Source organism: Anguilla rostrata, chromosome 11 (genome assembly GCF_018555375.3).
Source record: "Anguilla rostrata isolate EN2019 chromosome 11, ASM1855537v3, whole genome shotgun sequence".
Lineage (NCBI taxonomy): Eukaryota > Metazoa > Chordata > Actinopteri > Anguilliformes > Anguillidae > Anguilla > Anguilla rostrata.
The window spans coordinates 30685695-30700250 of NC_057943.1; the positions used below are offsets into that span (position 1 = coordinate 30685695).

Sequence of the window (14556 nt, forward strand, 5' to 3'; positions counted from 1 at the left end):
AGTGAAAGAACAGAAGCCATTCTTACTGTGAAAGATAGAAATGAGGAGAAGAGTGTGCCTTCATCATATCTGGACAGCTTCGCCAGGACGCTCTCCAGAATCACTACAAACTGCAGGGCAAATAATTATCTCCTTGTTACCGATGGATATTACAGTAACAGGTTTTGTCATAGCATCCTTTCTTTTTCAACAGAAGCTAATGCAAAAAAAAGATTTAAAGTGCATCAATAAAATATTAATCTGCTTAGCAGACAATCAGACAAAGGCTAGGATTTCATCAATCTATCCATATGTCACAATTATCAGTTTACTACTTATTTAAAAAATTTTTTTTTGAAAGTTCATCACCAATCACTTGCCAAACTGTATAGAAAAAAACAACATTTATTTTTCATTAGTTTTTTTCACATGCAATTTATTTATGCATTTATATTCTTCTCACACAGGTATGTCATTGCAAGTACATATATGGACCTTCTCAGTCAGTTAAAGGCAAAAAGGCAGAGCTAAAAGAAAAAAATGAATGAGAAGTAGAATTTGCACAGACCTTTGCCACCAGAAGGGCAATCATCTCCTTGACAGATTCCTCAATGAGCTCGTCAATTTTGGAATGGTACTGTTTCTGAAATGAACAAAACCAAAATAAAGAAATAAATATTATGTAAAAGCCCTGATCTATTTGATCTTCCACGCTGTGTGCGCTATGAATGAACTGTAAAAACACATTACAAATGGGGTTTACTGGAGTAAACACTCAATAAATACAGTCACTTCAAACTGTCTACCATATTCCCTGGTAATATTTGGCTCATTCTCATTGGTTAAAGGTATACCCAGCCCCAGATTTGTTCCTTCCCTCTGTGCAATGCAGCTATCTGCTTATAATATAAACTGCTTATAATATACACTGCCTATGTTTGTCGTTATGGTACCAAGTACATCTTTAAGATAAAGTATGTTTGCTATGTTTAACATACAAAACATAGTATAAAATTAACTTTTTGCAATTGGATTCCAATTTTCCAAGGCATAGTTAAATGTTTTTTTTAGGAAGTTTAGTTCATTCCACATAGTTTTGGTGGCGATATAATACATTTTATGTATCACCCAGAACACCCTGATGTTGATGTCATAATTAACAAGAAAGCATCATGCTATATATTGCTTGGTAAATATCCACATACTCATATATCAACATTCATGCACATTTATACAATCCTTTACATTCTGTACCCTGACTATGAATCTGAGCTCACAGTTAAATTAGCCTGGTTAACAAAGATATGATAATTAAGATTCAAATGCAGTTATAGCTCAGATACATTTACAGTAATAGAATAAATGTGTTTTACATGCAGTTAAATATGTTCAGAAAGAATTAAGAATTACATGTTAAACATATCAACAGTTTCAGTACCATATATGCAAATACACACTCATGCACAAACACGCACACATACACACATACATACACAAACACACCAGATCATCCCCTCTCTTAAACATGTTCAGAAACATCTGATAACAGCTAATATCCCTTTGATGCTCAGTAGGACACGTCTCGTAATGACCCAGTTGCATGTGGTAATGCATTAAAAACAAATCAAAGCATTCGCATTGTGGAGGGAAACGGCATTGTGCTGACAAGTGTACGTTCAAGCAATGAGAGAGACGTTTCAGGGGAACCGTTGGCCACACTTACCCGCTCTTTAACAAACTTTCACAAGATTGAGAAAAGAAAGGCAAAAAAGACACGGCAGTGGTGAATATTAAAAAGCAATGCAAGGAATGTTTAAGCAGTGCAAAACATCGGAGCATCAAAGCAAGTAGGGGAAAAAGCAACAAATATTTGCCAGAACTCATGTGAAATGCTTAGATAAAAGTTCACACATTTATCATAAGATACCGAAACACAGTGCCCGAATACAGAAGTAAATTTCTATAAAATTAAAAAATTTAAATTCAATAAAATTGAATTCTATTAAATTAAAAATCTGTAACTTCCCCTTCTAAGAGTGAGGCAGTGTAAATATGTTTTCCTGTATGTTCAATATATGTGAAAATACATTGCAGATATTTGGAAAATACTGTTTTCCCATGCACACTGCTGAGTAAAATGTAAATTATTGCTTTTTACATATTAATATTACATGTATTGCATAGTAATGCTCACACATGGAATTGTAAAATATGTAAATATATATAGTATACTGGATATCATATTTTACTGAAAATCAATATACATTACTTTTTCAAAGGGGATTAGATTCACGCTTTCCAAAAAATATTTTTAAAAGGTAATGAACACTAAATCACTTTTTTGAGTTCTGCAGCAGAGTATCATGTCTCCATTTGATACATCACATTAGTCCTATAGTAAAGAGAAACAAAAATCGAATTAAGCCGTGCCGCTGCATTTTGTGCCAAAAAAATAACTAAGTAGCCATGCACTGCCACCGAAAGGCAAAACGTTTTCTTTTCCGTGAAGTGGGTGGAGACAGGTCAAAAGCTGGTGTTGCTGCACACTTTAATGAATGCCATTAGAAGCTAAACCAATAGCTAGGGCACTTGAAAGGATCTCTTTCCCAGATATCCGATTGGTGCAAATCCTTCCTGAAACGCTCCTGGGACACAGGAAAGATAAGCGATGGAGGGAGAGTTACCTCCTGGCCCATCTCCAAGGCGCACAGTTTGGCAGACTGGTCCTTGGCATCCACCATCACATTGAACATGGTGCATATTGACTGCGGGATGCGGAAGTCTGTCGACCGGCTGCTCTTCTGAAGCTTCGACTCAAAAGCAGCCCTGGTGCTGGAAATGATAAACAAAGAGAGAGAAAGACCCCAGGGGGCCCCATCTCTGCATAAGAGCATCTGAGAAACACCAATACATTATGTAAATATAATTATCGAATAGTCTGGCTGGAGGTGTGCCTGAGGAGTGATAGGAGGGACGTAACTAGTGATGGCTAGGGCTAAGGCTGTGGGTGGGACAGCAATGAGTTGTGGCTATTGCTGTGTTTAAGCTCGGCTGCTGGAGGTCAGAGTATGTTTAACGAATGATGGATGGGGTATAACCAGTGATGGGTGGGGCCAAGGCTGTGTTTACACAGGGACTGGCAGAACCTCACCGTTTTACACAGGACTCGATCATGTCACTGGACATGAGTTTGAGGCGGTTCTCCAGGTGCTTGGCAAACTCCTCTTCAGGCCAGTGCAAGTCTCGGATGAAGGTCTGCAGGGCATCCAGCTTCCAAAAAAGGTCTTCTGAGGTCCCGGAGCCATTGCTACCAGGAAGAGGGACAGTCTGAGGTCAAAGGTCATCACCCCTCCCACTCACAGTGATGTCAGGGAATAGATCGGATCGGCACAGAGGCAGATGCTAACCCTCCGCACCTTCTCAATTCAGATTCCATTTGTTTATTCTTTATTTTTACCACACACTGATGCCCCCTCATTATGATTTTCTTTGTTTTAAAAAGTGCATTTTGCACCTTGCTGATTTCCCAACTAGTGGACAAACTGTCTCATCAATTTCACAAATCAATTTATGGTAAAAATAAATGGACATGTATGTCCATAACAAATCAATAACCACGCAGAAGAGCGTGATTATTTCCAGTGTGCGTGGGGGTGGAGGTCTTGGCAGTCATGCATACGATCAAAATCGTAACCACACGTCATGGTGTTTTGTGGAACACACACAGCCGGCTAGTTTGAGGAGTGTACTGGTGAGAGAGTCTCTCAGAATCACAAAATAGGCTCAGGTTTAGCAGGAAGCTAATGAGCCAGACCTAGAACTACTTTTCCTTCCAACTCAGAACATATTTACAGGAAACTTTTCAGGTGGCGAGTTCTACTTTTTATTTTGTTTGCGCCAACAGGACAGCCTCTCCCACAGTACTCCTCGCAGCCAGGTCACTGGGTATCCAGCAGAATGAGTACACCATGCAGAGTCAGGGGTGCTGCCATCCTCAGTAGAAGTGACGGACGGGGAGGGGGGAGGGGCAGTTTCTACTGCTTTGGATGCCAGCTGCACTGAAGTGATGGCCTCTTCAGAGCAACAGCTAACGACGTACACACAGAACTACCACCGAGCCAGGACACCTGGAGAGTGTCTGCCCTTCCTCGACCATCACTTGGGGAGACAAAGCTACTATGCCAACATTCAGTGCCTGGTTTCGCTAACGCTAGGGCAATTCAGGAAGACTGGAGGCCAGTAGGAACACACAGGAAAGATACAAAATCACCATCAAGCTATAAATCATTTGTGCCACTCTTGTTTCTTAGCATCTGGATCTCAACAAGAATAGGAAAAAACGTAGCAATTTGTTGTTTATGGTGAAAAACTGTCCGTGCTCCATCTTGTCTACGTACAAATTGATTGCTGTCACAAGCACTTCTTAATATATAGTAACTAGTGGGGGTTGGTTGGATATGTTCGTATAGCATACTGGTTTTTATTTTAACCATTACAATAGTTGTAATAAACAGCCATCGGGTTTTGTATCTTTCCATCCTACTGAATGCATGCACGTTTAGGAAAATGAAAAGCCATCAGGTTTTCCCATTTAAAAAACACCAAAGGAGGCCTATACTCCAGTCTTCCAATGCAGTACGCTTGGCATGAACATGACTTGAGCTGAATTATTATGTAAGGCATCCTTGTGATTTTTATATGAGCCCTAGATTATCGCTCCAAATAGGATTGGTATCTCATTAGTCATGGATCTGGCAGGAACATCTATCACAATGATGTGCTGTCATGGATCTATCATAATAATGTGCTGTGTTACGGAACTGTCCTGTGAGGTTCCTCTGGCTGACTGAATTCATAAAGTGTCTTTATCTTGGGACTTGGCAAAGGAACAAAACCTAAAGCTATAGTGTTGCATGGCTTGAGGCCAGATTTTTATTTTTATTTTATTTTCCAGGAAGTGCTGAAGATGTTTTGCTTTCCTTTCGAAAGTGGGATAGATAATCTGCTTGAACACTGTTTACACATAACTAGCACATAGCTATACAAATAACTAGTGAGTATAATTCACACAACAATCTGTGGACTTTTTCTCACTAATATATAAGATGACACAATTGCACAGTTAATGAGATGTGTTCAAATATATTATAAACAGAATGGCAAGGCATGGCCAAACATTGTTTCTGAAAAGTATGTCCCTTATGCGCAAACAACACATCGTCCAAAGGAGGGCAGAGACTGGACCCAGGCTAGACAAATGGAGTTTCAGTCCAACTAAGGACCCACTTAAAATGAATCAACATCAGAAGACCATCTCCATGCCAAGGTAACTAATGTTAAAGGAAACCCCCACTAGATAAAAATTGAACTCAAAATGCAGAGAATGGTGAATTAAGAAAGTCTCTCATTTAGTTCCCTTTTCAAAATGGCTTATTTCTTGGGTTTTTCACAATTCAAAAGGCTGATGCCTTTGATTAAAATGAGCACTGCATTGTGGGATTGCTGGCTCTCTGGCTTGAAAGTCTCATTTTTGAAGGCCTTGACAAATAATATGCAAAATAATAGAAGTAATATGCAAAATAATAAGAAGACATACAACACAGTTTGTACCTATTTTGTTGTTGTTTTGTGAGTGTGTGTGTGTGTGTGTGTCTGTATATAGAGTGTGGGTGAGTGCGAGTATTTGGGAGTACGACTACGGGAGCATGATATGTGTGGGTATATGCGGGTTTGTGTGAATGCATATGTGTAAGGGTGGGGATTTTGTATTCATCTGCACTTGATAAAACCCTCAATAAAAAAAGATTAACGGGTTTTGATGGATGTTGATTTGCATTAATGTGTATAAATTCTCAATCAAATGCTTTATTTCAAACAAATCAATGACCATTAAAACCACACCACTGCATAACGAAGACCCCTTAAAATTAAGGAGACAAAGAAACTAGCAATCCCACAATGGATTACTCTGATATGTTTGTAAACGTGGGTCTCAGGCTTTTAAAATGTGAATAACGAAAAGCAAACAATTTTACACCAGAACTAAACAATGGATATCCTTAACGCTTTAACTTGCAGCTCAACCAAGCAATTGGACGTCTCTTCCCATCAAAATGTAGCTTATTTATTTACTTTTGAGCAACTGAGCAGCCATTTAAATTACGATTAATAATAATAGAATTCTATGCATTTTAATTTCATGTTTTGTTTTTACAAGCGGAGGTTCCCTTTAATAAATCAGGTCTAATGTGAACTTGTTGAATACACACTCAGAGTCATATATCGCGGCCATCCAAGACGGGGTTGAAAAGCTAGGCATTTGTGGAAGGTTAACTGATAGTCCTGCTACTGGCACTGGTAGGTTTGGTACTTTGGGAATTTGGAGATTCACATTTGGAAGATTCACATTGGGCAGATTACTTGTTAAACTCCTGCAGAAGAAACAGACAGAAAGAAAATTTCTGAAACAGTGATTATGTTGATGCTGCAAAAGCAATGTGAGGCTTAATCTGGTTTTAGCTTCAGTCCAGCCAGAGTGCTTTGTCGTTAACTTTGCTTAAAACATGGAGCGCCAGGTTTTTTGGGGGAGGATGGGCTCCTCCGAAGAACAAGCTAAGCGTCTCCCTGAAGGGTCCTCCATCCATATAGCGCACTATGTGATAACGGCCAAGGCCCAGCTCTCAACCATCCATAGGCAGCTGAAAATGCTATAAATCAACAATAAACAATAATCTGGCAACCAACTTCTCAAAATGGTACTGGTATGTATTGCACACTTTCAGCAGTTCAAAAAACTTTGTCTCCACATACTATCTATTTTCAGAAAAATTTATGTTTCCAAAGTCACACAGCCACCTGCCGCAACACTATAAACACAATCAGGAGCCTTATTGGAATAAAATCTAGACAAATTAGATAGCACCCATATGAAAATAAATTACTTAGTCTGATGTTATCTCTATTAGACTATATATGGTGTTGTTTGGAGTTGTAAATGGTATACAGGCTAATGCCATAACATTTACACTATAGAAAATAAGTGAGATAATTAGGTTTGAGGATACAAACCTAGATTAGGGTATGGCTGAAATGAATATATGTGTTCTCCTAAAAATTTCAATGTTCTATAATGACAAAATAAATTAAGTGATTGGATTTGGAAAGTGGGAATTTTGAAATGATTCAAAATTATTATGGTAAGAGCACAAAGTGTTCTTGCAGGAAAAATTAAGGGGAAAAATAATCAGTTATAGAACATGTGTATTGCCTAAACCAGTAAGTGAAAATTAGTTATTTTATACATTTATACATTTTGTTTTCACCATTTACAACTTACAGTACGATTTAAATAGTCCCTCCATTTCAGGGCACCATAATGTTTGGGACAAATGGCTTCACAGGTGTTTCTGATTAGTCAAGTGTGTTAAATTTCTTCCTTGGGGCAGGTCCAAGAGAGCTTTCAGTATCTAGTCTTGATTCTAGGCTCTTGATTGCCATTGGAGACAATTCACACTTGAGCACCACTGTGAAATGGTGATACTTTTGGCGACTAGGGGGAGTCTTTAAGGTGGGGGGAAAAAACAAATTTTTGCTTTTCTAAATGTACATTTATAATTATAACAACATACTGTAAACACTTACAGTATGGCTATTGAAAAAGTCATGGCAGGATGGAAAAAGCATAAACACTAATGAAATAATTCAACTTTTTAAATGTTCTATAATGACGTGCAAGTTGGCGACTCTAATGTTAAGAAATTTAGGCACACTTTTAAAACACTCTTTACTCAACATTTGCGTGCTACACCTACATGTGTTTCTTCATCAGTTTTATCACAATTTGTCACAATTGATAAGGCAAAGTTAAGGACAGAATCTTGGATCTGTGGCAAAACTGAAGCTACAAATAAAAAACCAATATAAAATAAAATGCACACAACATTTCTGGACAAAAAAAGCACAGCAGCACAAACCTGCGGAGTAAAAGAATCAGTCATTTAGAGGCACGGGAGGCAAGTTAAAACTTAAACAATAATATCAAGGTCATACTTTATGTTAAGGGCTTGTTTTAAGATATATAATAAGTAAACTAAGGTGATGGTTTGTGACAGAATGAAGTAGAGGTCCCCAACCATGGTGCTAGAGAGGCACAGACTGTTCAGTATTATGGAGTTATTACTCAGCACTTAATTGATCAGTTATAGCCACATTGACTGCACAGCGACCTCAGCTCAGTGAGTTAAATGGGTCTACACTGGTTTCTGTGGCAATCCTGTGGCTCACCAGACTCCAGGGTTGAGTCTGAGGACCCCTGAAATAAACAGACCCTTAATATATAGCTGGAGCATTGATAGGGACAGGACACAAAGTAAAAACAAGTTAAGAAGGGGAAACACATAGTCTTATGGTGCAAAGAAATGGCTACATTGAGCCACAGAGAACAGAGTAATTCAAATCTCTGGTGGTATTTCAAAGCAGAGACTATGGGGGTTAGTAGAATAAATTAAATATTGAATAAAATAAAAAAATTTAAAAAATCAAATAATATATTGTCAGGAGTCAAGTTACAGTAACAGATAACAGGACATTTTTAAACTGATAATACCACGTAAACACTACAAAATTCTTATACAATCTGTTAAATAAGAAATGTAACCATATTTACCTGTATTTGCCTTCAGTTAAAGAAATAATGATATACTGAAATAAAGTATTGTGACATGTATATAAAACTGTAGTATAGATCCAAGTTCAATTTACAGACAAATCCCTTCATTGACTATGTGTATTACCATACCTGCATTTAGAACCAATTAATAAACATCACATAAAATATTATTCATAAATAGTGGATCATTATTGCAATCTGTTGTCATAAAAAAATGCAACTGTCTCTTAAATTCAAAATAAAGTTGGAATTACCATGTTAAATCCTAAGAAGTACTGTTAAATTGAACTCAGATGGTACAGTACAAGACTAAAATAATGTTAGCCACGGATCCAAATGTAGTTTCAATCGCATTAAAAAGCTATAGGTTTATACAGTTTATTATTTTATTTTTTTTTACATTTTTTAGGTTTGTGCTTAAACATCAAAGCTCAAATCAAAATTTTGATCAATATGGACAGGGGGAAATTAGAACTGGAAAGAAAAAGAAAAAGAATAATTTTTAAATTTGAAAGCAAAAGGATTATAAAACACAGATTTTGCACTCTTTCCCCTCAAAACAAAAATGTGACTGTGTGCTATATGTGGTTTTCTTCCTAAAATCAAGTCTGACTTCTCCAACCAGCTCAAGGCGAAGTGATTTTTGTCAAAAGAGGTTCTCTTACTTCACGGGTTCCCACGACTCCCGCTCAAAGCCCCTATGTATTGACTGTGCAATGGATGACTCCATCAGGTCGACGTATCTAACCACCAGTGGAGCGTACAGATCCTGAAGGTGTTTGTGGAACTTTCCGTTGCACAGGTGATCTGAAAAAAAATGAAAAAATACATTTTTGCATTTGGAAATAAGTAGGACATTTAGGTCAGGAGGTGTCAAACTTGGCTAAGTAGCCTCAAAGCTGATAGGACAGTTAGGTTTCATTAACTTTATAATTCATGTTTACATAGCAAGACTTTTAATCAGTCAGGTCCGCTAAATATTTTATATCTATTTCATATTAGGCTCTCCACGGCAAATTATACCTTCAACAAGAGGTCGCATTTTATATTGATTCAATTATAGACTAAAATTTATAAGCAGTGGGGTGCTAACTGCTGAGAGTGCAGACACTTATCAGTGATGCTTGTCTTAGAAAAGTGTTAAAAGACAAAGCAAGCGGTAAAAGAGCTTTTCAAGATCATAATATGATCTTGAGATGAAATGAACAATAACAAAAAAAGCAGCATACCCACGAGTCCCCATTACACAGTTTTAAGAACTTTGGAGTTTCAAAAGCAATAGAAGGTCATCTTTTAAAAAGGTTAACATTATTTGTTCAGCAACATCATAAACTGAATCACACATATCCTTCATTGCACACAAAGGCCAATCAAAAACACACAAAAACCTGGTCCAATTTAGACTTAGCAAAGTTAATTTGTGAGGTGCTCACAGTCTGTCCGAAGGAAGTCGTTGAGTAGCTGGAAGAGAGGGAAGCTGTCCCAGCTGTCGGGCGGCTGGATCTCCAGTGCGGCATCCATGTCCACTGCATAGAGGGACAGGAAGGTCTCGGCGTGTTCCACCATCAGGTCCGACCACCAGGCAAAGGCCTTGTCACCACACAGGGGAAAGGGATCAAACAGAAACAGGAAGTCAACAAGACAGCGCAGCGGCAAAATGAGGGGGGACTCACATCAAGGGGGCAGGCTTAAATGAAACCAAAACTGTGACCCACCCCATAATCTAACGAAACAAGCCTAGAGCAAAAACCAGTTTGGTCCTATGCAAACAGTGCCATATAATACAGCCAAGATTTAGTTCCCATTTAGACTTATGGGTCACTGTTTTGATTTGATTCCAGACAAGGCCATGAATCTCTATTTTTTTTTAAAACTATGGGTACCATGGTAGCTGTAACCCACAAATACATACAAATAGGGGTGGATAAGCTAGGAAAAAAGCATTTATTATGGATGTGGTAGCCCCATACAAGTGCTAAAAATGTAAAAATTATATCCACACTCAGTGGGGAAAAAATGTTTACTAGTCTGCAGTTAATATACATTCTAGATGGCCCTATTTTGACATACATTTTGTACAACACTTGGCCTTTCACCCCACTGAGTACAGATAGCACTATCAGTATGAGTGTCCTGTGCACATCCCTGGTTCTCCTGCAGCATCACACTGAAGAATGCTCATACTCTTTACTGTAAATGAGCAGGCTACTGTTGATTGTACAGGTCTCCATTTGTTTTTGAACACTGTAAACAACTCATTTTAACTAAGTGGATTTCATGATGCATTGAGGTACAATGCAAGTAACTTCATTCCACTTAATTCTATAAATGCTGTCATTTTCTTGAGATGCCCCATGGTCTTTCCAGCATCTCTGGCAACATCAAACCTTCACTTCAGATAGCTTCATCTAAGGATATGAGACACACCATCTGTGTGAATTATGTGATGTTCCCTTCAATGACATAATCGGGTTAGCCAGAAGCAGCACCGATCTCTAGTGCTGCGACTGTTCATTGCAGATCTATAGAATGAGTGGAGTTGGGGTGCTGGGCGACGGCTCTCACATGCAGGGGCGCCCCCCCCACCCCACTGTGCATGCTTTCTGAACCACTCGGGAAGGCCCTGCCCAAATTCAGCTTTCCACCATTCGCATTCACATCTCGATCGCCTCAGATGTGAATGTTCCACACTTCTCATGCATGTTCGGCAATCTTCAGCTCACCAGCGACTGGCAGCATGCAGCGCAAGGTTTCACTAGCAACAGGATCTCGTTGACGGAATGCGCAAAACCCAATTAATGGCTTCGTAAGGTAAGGATGCTGCTTTTGGATTAGCGCCCTCCAATAAGAGAAGCCGTTGTAAGGCATGCGGCTGAGGTGGCCAGAAAGAGCAATAGCCTTTTGCTAGTGATGCTGGTCTGCTTGCAGTTGCCGCCTTGATTATTCCGTCCATGGAGAACCAAAAAAGGTAAGTCTGCTCAATGCACTAGGGAGTCGACAGAACGAAGGGAGGTTTAGTCTCCTGATGAGTGGCATGCGTTTTGTCTCAATGGACCAGACAAACATCTGTCTCGACCTTCCATGGACCTATGAGAATGCGAGACAGTCGCCTCTTACCTGATCATACTTACCTTTCAACAAACATTCACAGTGCAACACATAGCGAGCAGTTTAAACGACAGTAACCACAGACCCTGCGAGGGCAGTTGCTCACAGAGGCGGACAGAGACTGGACCAGGCCAGACCAGACCGGATCAGACCGGACACACAGAGCGGACTGAGGGAGGGGCAGGTGTGGGAGGGGTTAAACTGGGGGAGGAGGAGGAGGGGATTTCAGGGCAGCCTTGCCTGGCTGCACTGCCAGCAGGACTGAAGACTATACACGCACTTGCACAGTTCTCCACAAAGGCACAGAGATAGCCCTGGAGGACCACAATGCAAGGGTAACAATCCCACAATCCCAAGTAACAACATCCCAGCAATTAGGGTGGGTGGGAATCATCCTTGGGACATGCACAAACTGTTATGGGGGGAGCGGGGGTGACTCATTCCTCACAATCACGTACCTCTTTTCCCTGCCCGGATCGTCACGAGTCAAATGAACAGTGAAAAAACAGGGAGATTTCATGTAAAAAAATCAACCATTCCTATAGGGGGACTAAGAGAGCTTTTAACTCTGAAAACTTGCTCGCCCTGATGGCAGCAATTCAAACTAAAAACTGCTGCATAAACAAACAAACAAAAAAACTGTTGAAAAAGGTACTAATCTGAAACTAGCTAAATGTTTTGCTTAACGTAAAAATTAATAAGCAGAACCTAAGAATGAGTAAAATAGTGAAGCATATCGTCATGCACTTGGAAATGTGGTTTCGTATGAGACCTGTAAGGACTTGGCCTGTTTCTTAAAGGGACTGCTTTGAAATTGGGTATAATTCAGCCAATAGACAAATATGGCGGTAATGCGCCGCATAAAAAATGAGCTGAACATTGGCTTATTTCTGGTGTCACGTGGTGCCAGAATCCTACTGCCAGAAGCACACATTTTCCTGCCAGCTTCTCTCTAGCTTTGCAACCACAGGTCAAGTCCTACAGGATGAACTTCTCCTAGCCTCTCTCGTTTTGGCGGATAAAATCCAGATGGGGCTTCTCTCAGAATGATGCGAGCTGGAACGCAAACTGCGCCATATGCAAAAACCGGAATGTCCTGGACGGCATTCCTGCGTTCTGGTCATCCAAATATCGCATTGTGGTTGTGGAAGTCGAAAATGTACTGTATGTGGCGTGTCATGGGGTGGAGTGGGGGGGCGGGGTAGGAGGTGATCGGAGCGGAATCCTGAGTGACCCCGCTCTGGGGTTTCTGACACATGACCCCCTCTCTGGCCCCCCAATAATGCCCTGGCCTTTTTAAGAGTTCCATTCGCATGCACCATTGCGGGGCGTGTGAGATGTGACTGAATAGAAGGAAACATATATATACTGTACCGATTGATCTCCAGTACTTGTGACTGCAGCCTGTTGAGCATATTCAGAAAGATAAAATAAATCCGCAAATCTTAAAGATAAGAACGGGTCCCCTAGTAGATCGCTATTGAATGCGATTCATTAAACCCATCTGGCATAATTCAACTGCAGAGTAGGGTAAAATTTCAACCTGTTTTGTGGATCAGCTTTTAGAACCAATAGGATAAAAGTAACCTTATCAGGCTCAGTTATTTAGCTGTATTGGTAATATCCTGAATTTTAAATGTCAGTTACTTTAGAATTGCCCAGTCAAATTTATTCATTATGATTGCATCTCTTAATACCAAAAAATAAAATGACTGAGTTTCGAGCTTATTATTGTATGTTCATTTATATTAAAAACTCAAAATTCAATGTTTTGAATGATGATTTTTACTATTTTTAAAAGCACGTAGCGTTAGTAACAGGTGCAATTTTATGGTCCTTTGTAGACCCTCTAGGTGCACTGGCTCAGTCAGGATATGAGCCCATATGCACTGCACAGTAGTGTTGTAATGGTATGCTTCATCAGGAAGCCTATCAAAATAATATTTATAATACCAGCCAAGGGATGTGTATTTAAAGAAGTTTTAAGGAGACCAACAGTAAGAAAACCTGTTCCGGGAGGGCCATATCCATTTCTGGTTTTTATTTTCACAAGTTACCCTGGTTCAGTTAGCCAATTAGCCATATACATCAACACTAATTAATGAATAGACCACAGTAAACACCTAAAACAGGGACACAGTAGCAGTCGTCAACTGTGATCTAAGAGCTCATCAACAGAGGCAGCTAGAACATCAGCTCCAATACTGTACAAATGAGCTAAAGAAATAATAGCAGATACAGATACCAAATCCAGAAACGGAAATTGCCCTCCGGGAACATGGTTCCGTACCCTTAGAAGCTGAGTAGATTAGTAAGTAGTGATGTCTGAAGACCAGTGTGTTGGCTCATCTGTTAGAGTTTAAGGCTTTCCCGGCTGCTCACCTCCGCGTGGTGCTCCTCGTTCTGCTGAAGAACTTCGATCACTAGCTCCGCCAGGCGAATAGTGTCTTCCAGTTTTTTGGCAGGCGTTACTAAGCGGGCTGCGTTTTCTGCAGCAGAAACGGGGCATTGTTAATGAAGCAGACTGAATTCATCCAGGCTCTGGTTGGTCATTATCGATGCAATTTAGCTGTTAGCATTCGGCAACAAAGGGGCGAATGGTGCTGATGTTTTTGCATGCTGGAAACCTGGCTTTTGTTAACATTACAACAGTGCCCCAGCAAAAAAAAAAGCAAAAAAAAAATTGTCTTTTTTCAAAGCCAAAGCCAAACTCAGCTATGATGCCCATTCTGCAGCATTCAGTATACTGACCGTTGCCTCGTTTACTGTACATCTATATGAAAAATACTACCATATCAATA

At 39.7% G+C, this 14556-nt stretch overlaps 1 protein-coding gene and 1 long non-coding RNA gene across 23 annotated transcripts in view; both read right to left on the reverse strand.

Annotated features, from left to right (window-relative positions):
• Positions 1-14556, reverse strand: part of LOC135234583 (calcium-dependent secretion activator 1-like) — a 113369-nt gene that overhangs the window by 9882 nt on the left and 88931 nt on the right. For 5 of the 22 annotated variants that reach the window (XM_064299312.1, XM_064299311.1, XM_064299313.1 and 2 more), the window contains 10 exons: positions 14138-14244; positions 13130-13159; positions 10081-10237; positions 9313-9454; positions 6249-6410; positions 3131-3286; positions 2664-2811; positions 1703-1717; positions 548-622; positions 27-110 (listed from right to left, as the gene is read on the reverse strand). In XM_064299312.1, the coding sequence (XP_064155382.1) occupies positions 27-110; positions 548-622; positions 1703-1717; positions 2664-2811; positions 3131-3286; positions 6249-6410; positions 9313-9454; positions 10081-10237; positions 13130-13159; positions 14138-14244 (1076 nt within the window). The remainder of the gene's footprint in view (positions 1-26; positions 111-547; positions 623-1702; positions 1718-2663; positions 2812-3130; positions 3287-6248; positions 6411-9312; positions 9455-10080; positions 10238-13129; positions 13160-14137; positions 14245-14556) is intronic. The other 17 variants (XM_064299316.1, XM_064299323.1, XM_064299322.1 and 14 more) reach the window with 7 other exon arrangements.
• On the reverse strand, positions 6599-9306 carry LOC135234589 (uncharacterized). The gene is made up of 2 exons (XR_010324143.1): positions 7615-9306; positions 6599-7005 (listed from the first exon to the last, which is right to left on the reverse strand). It is a non-coding gene; the product is annotated as an uncharacterized LOC135234589 (long non-coding RNA).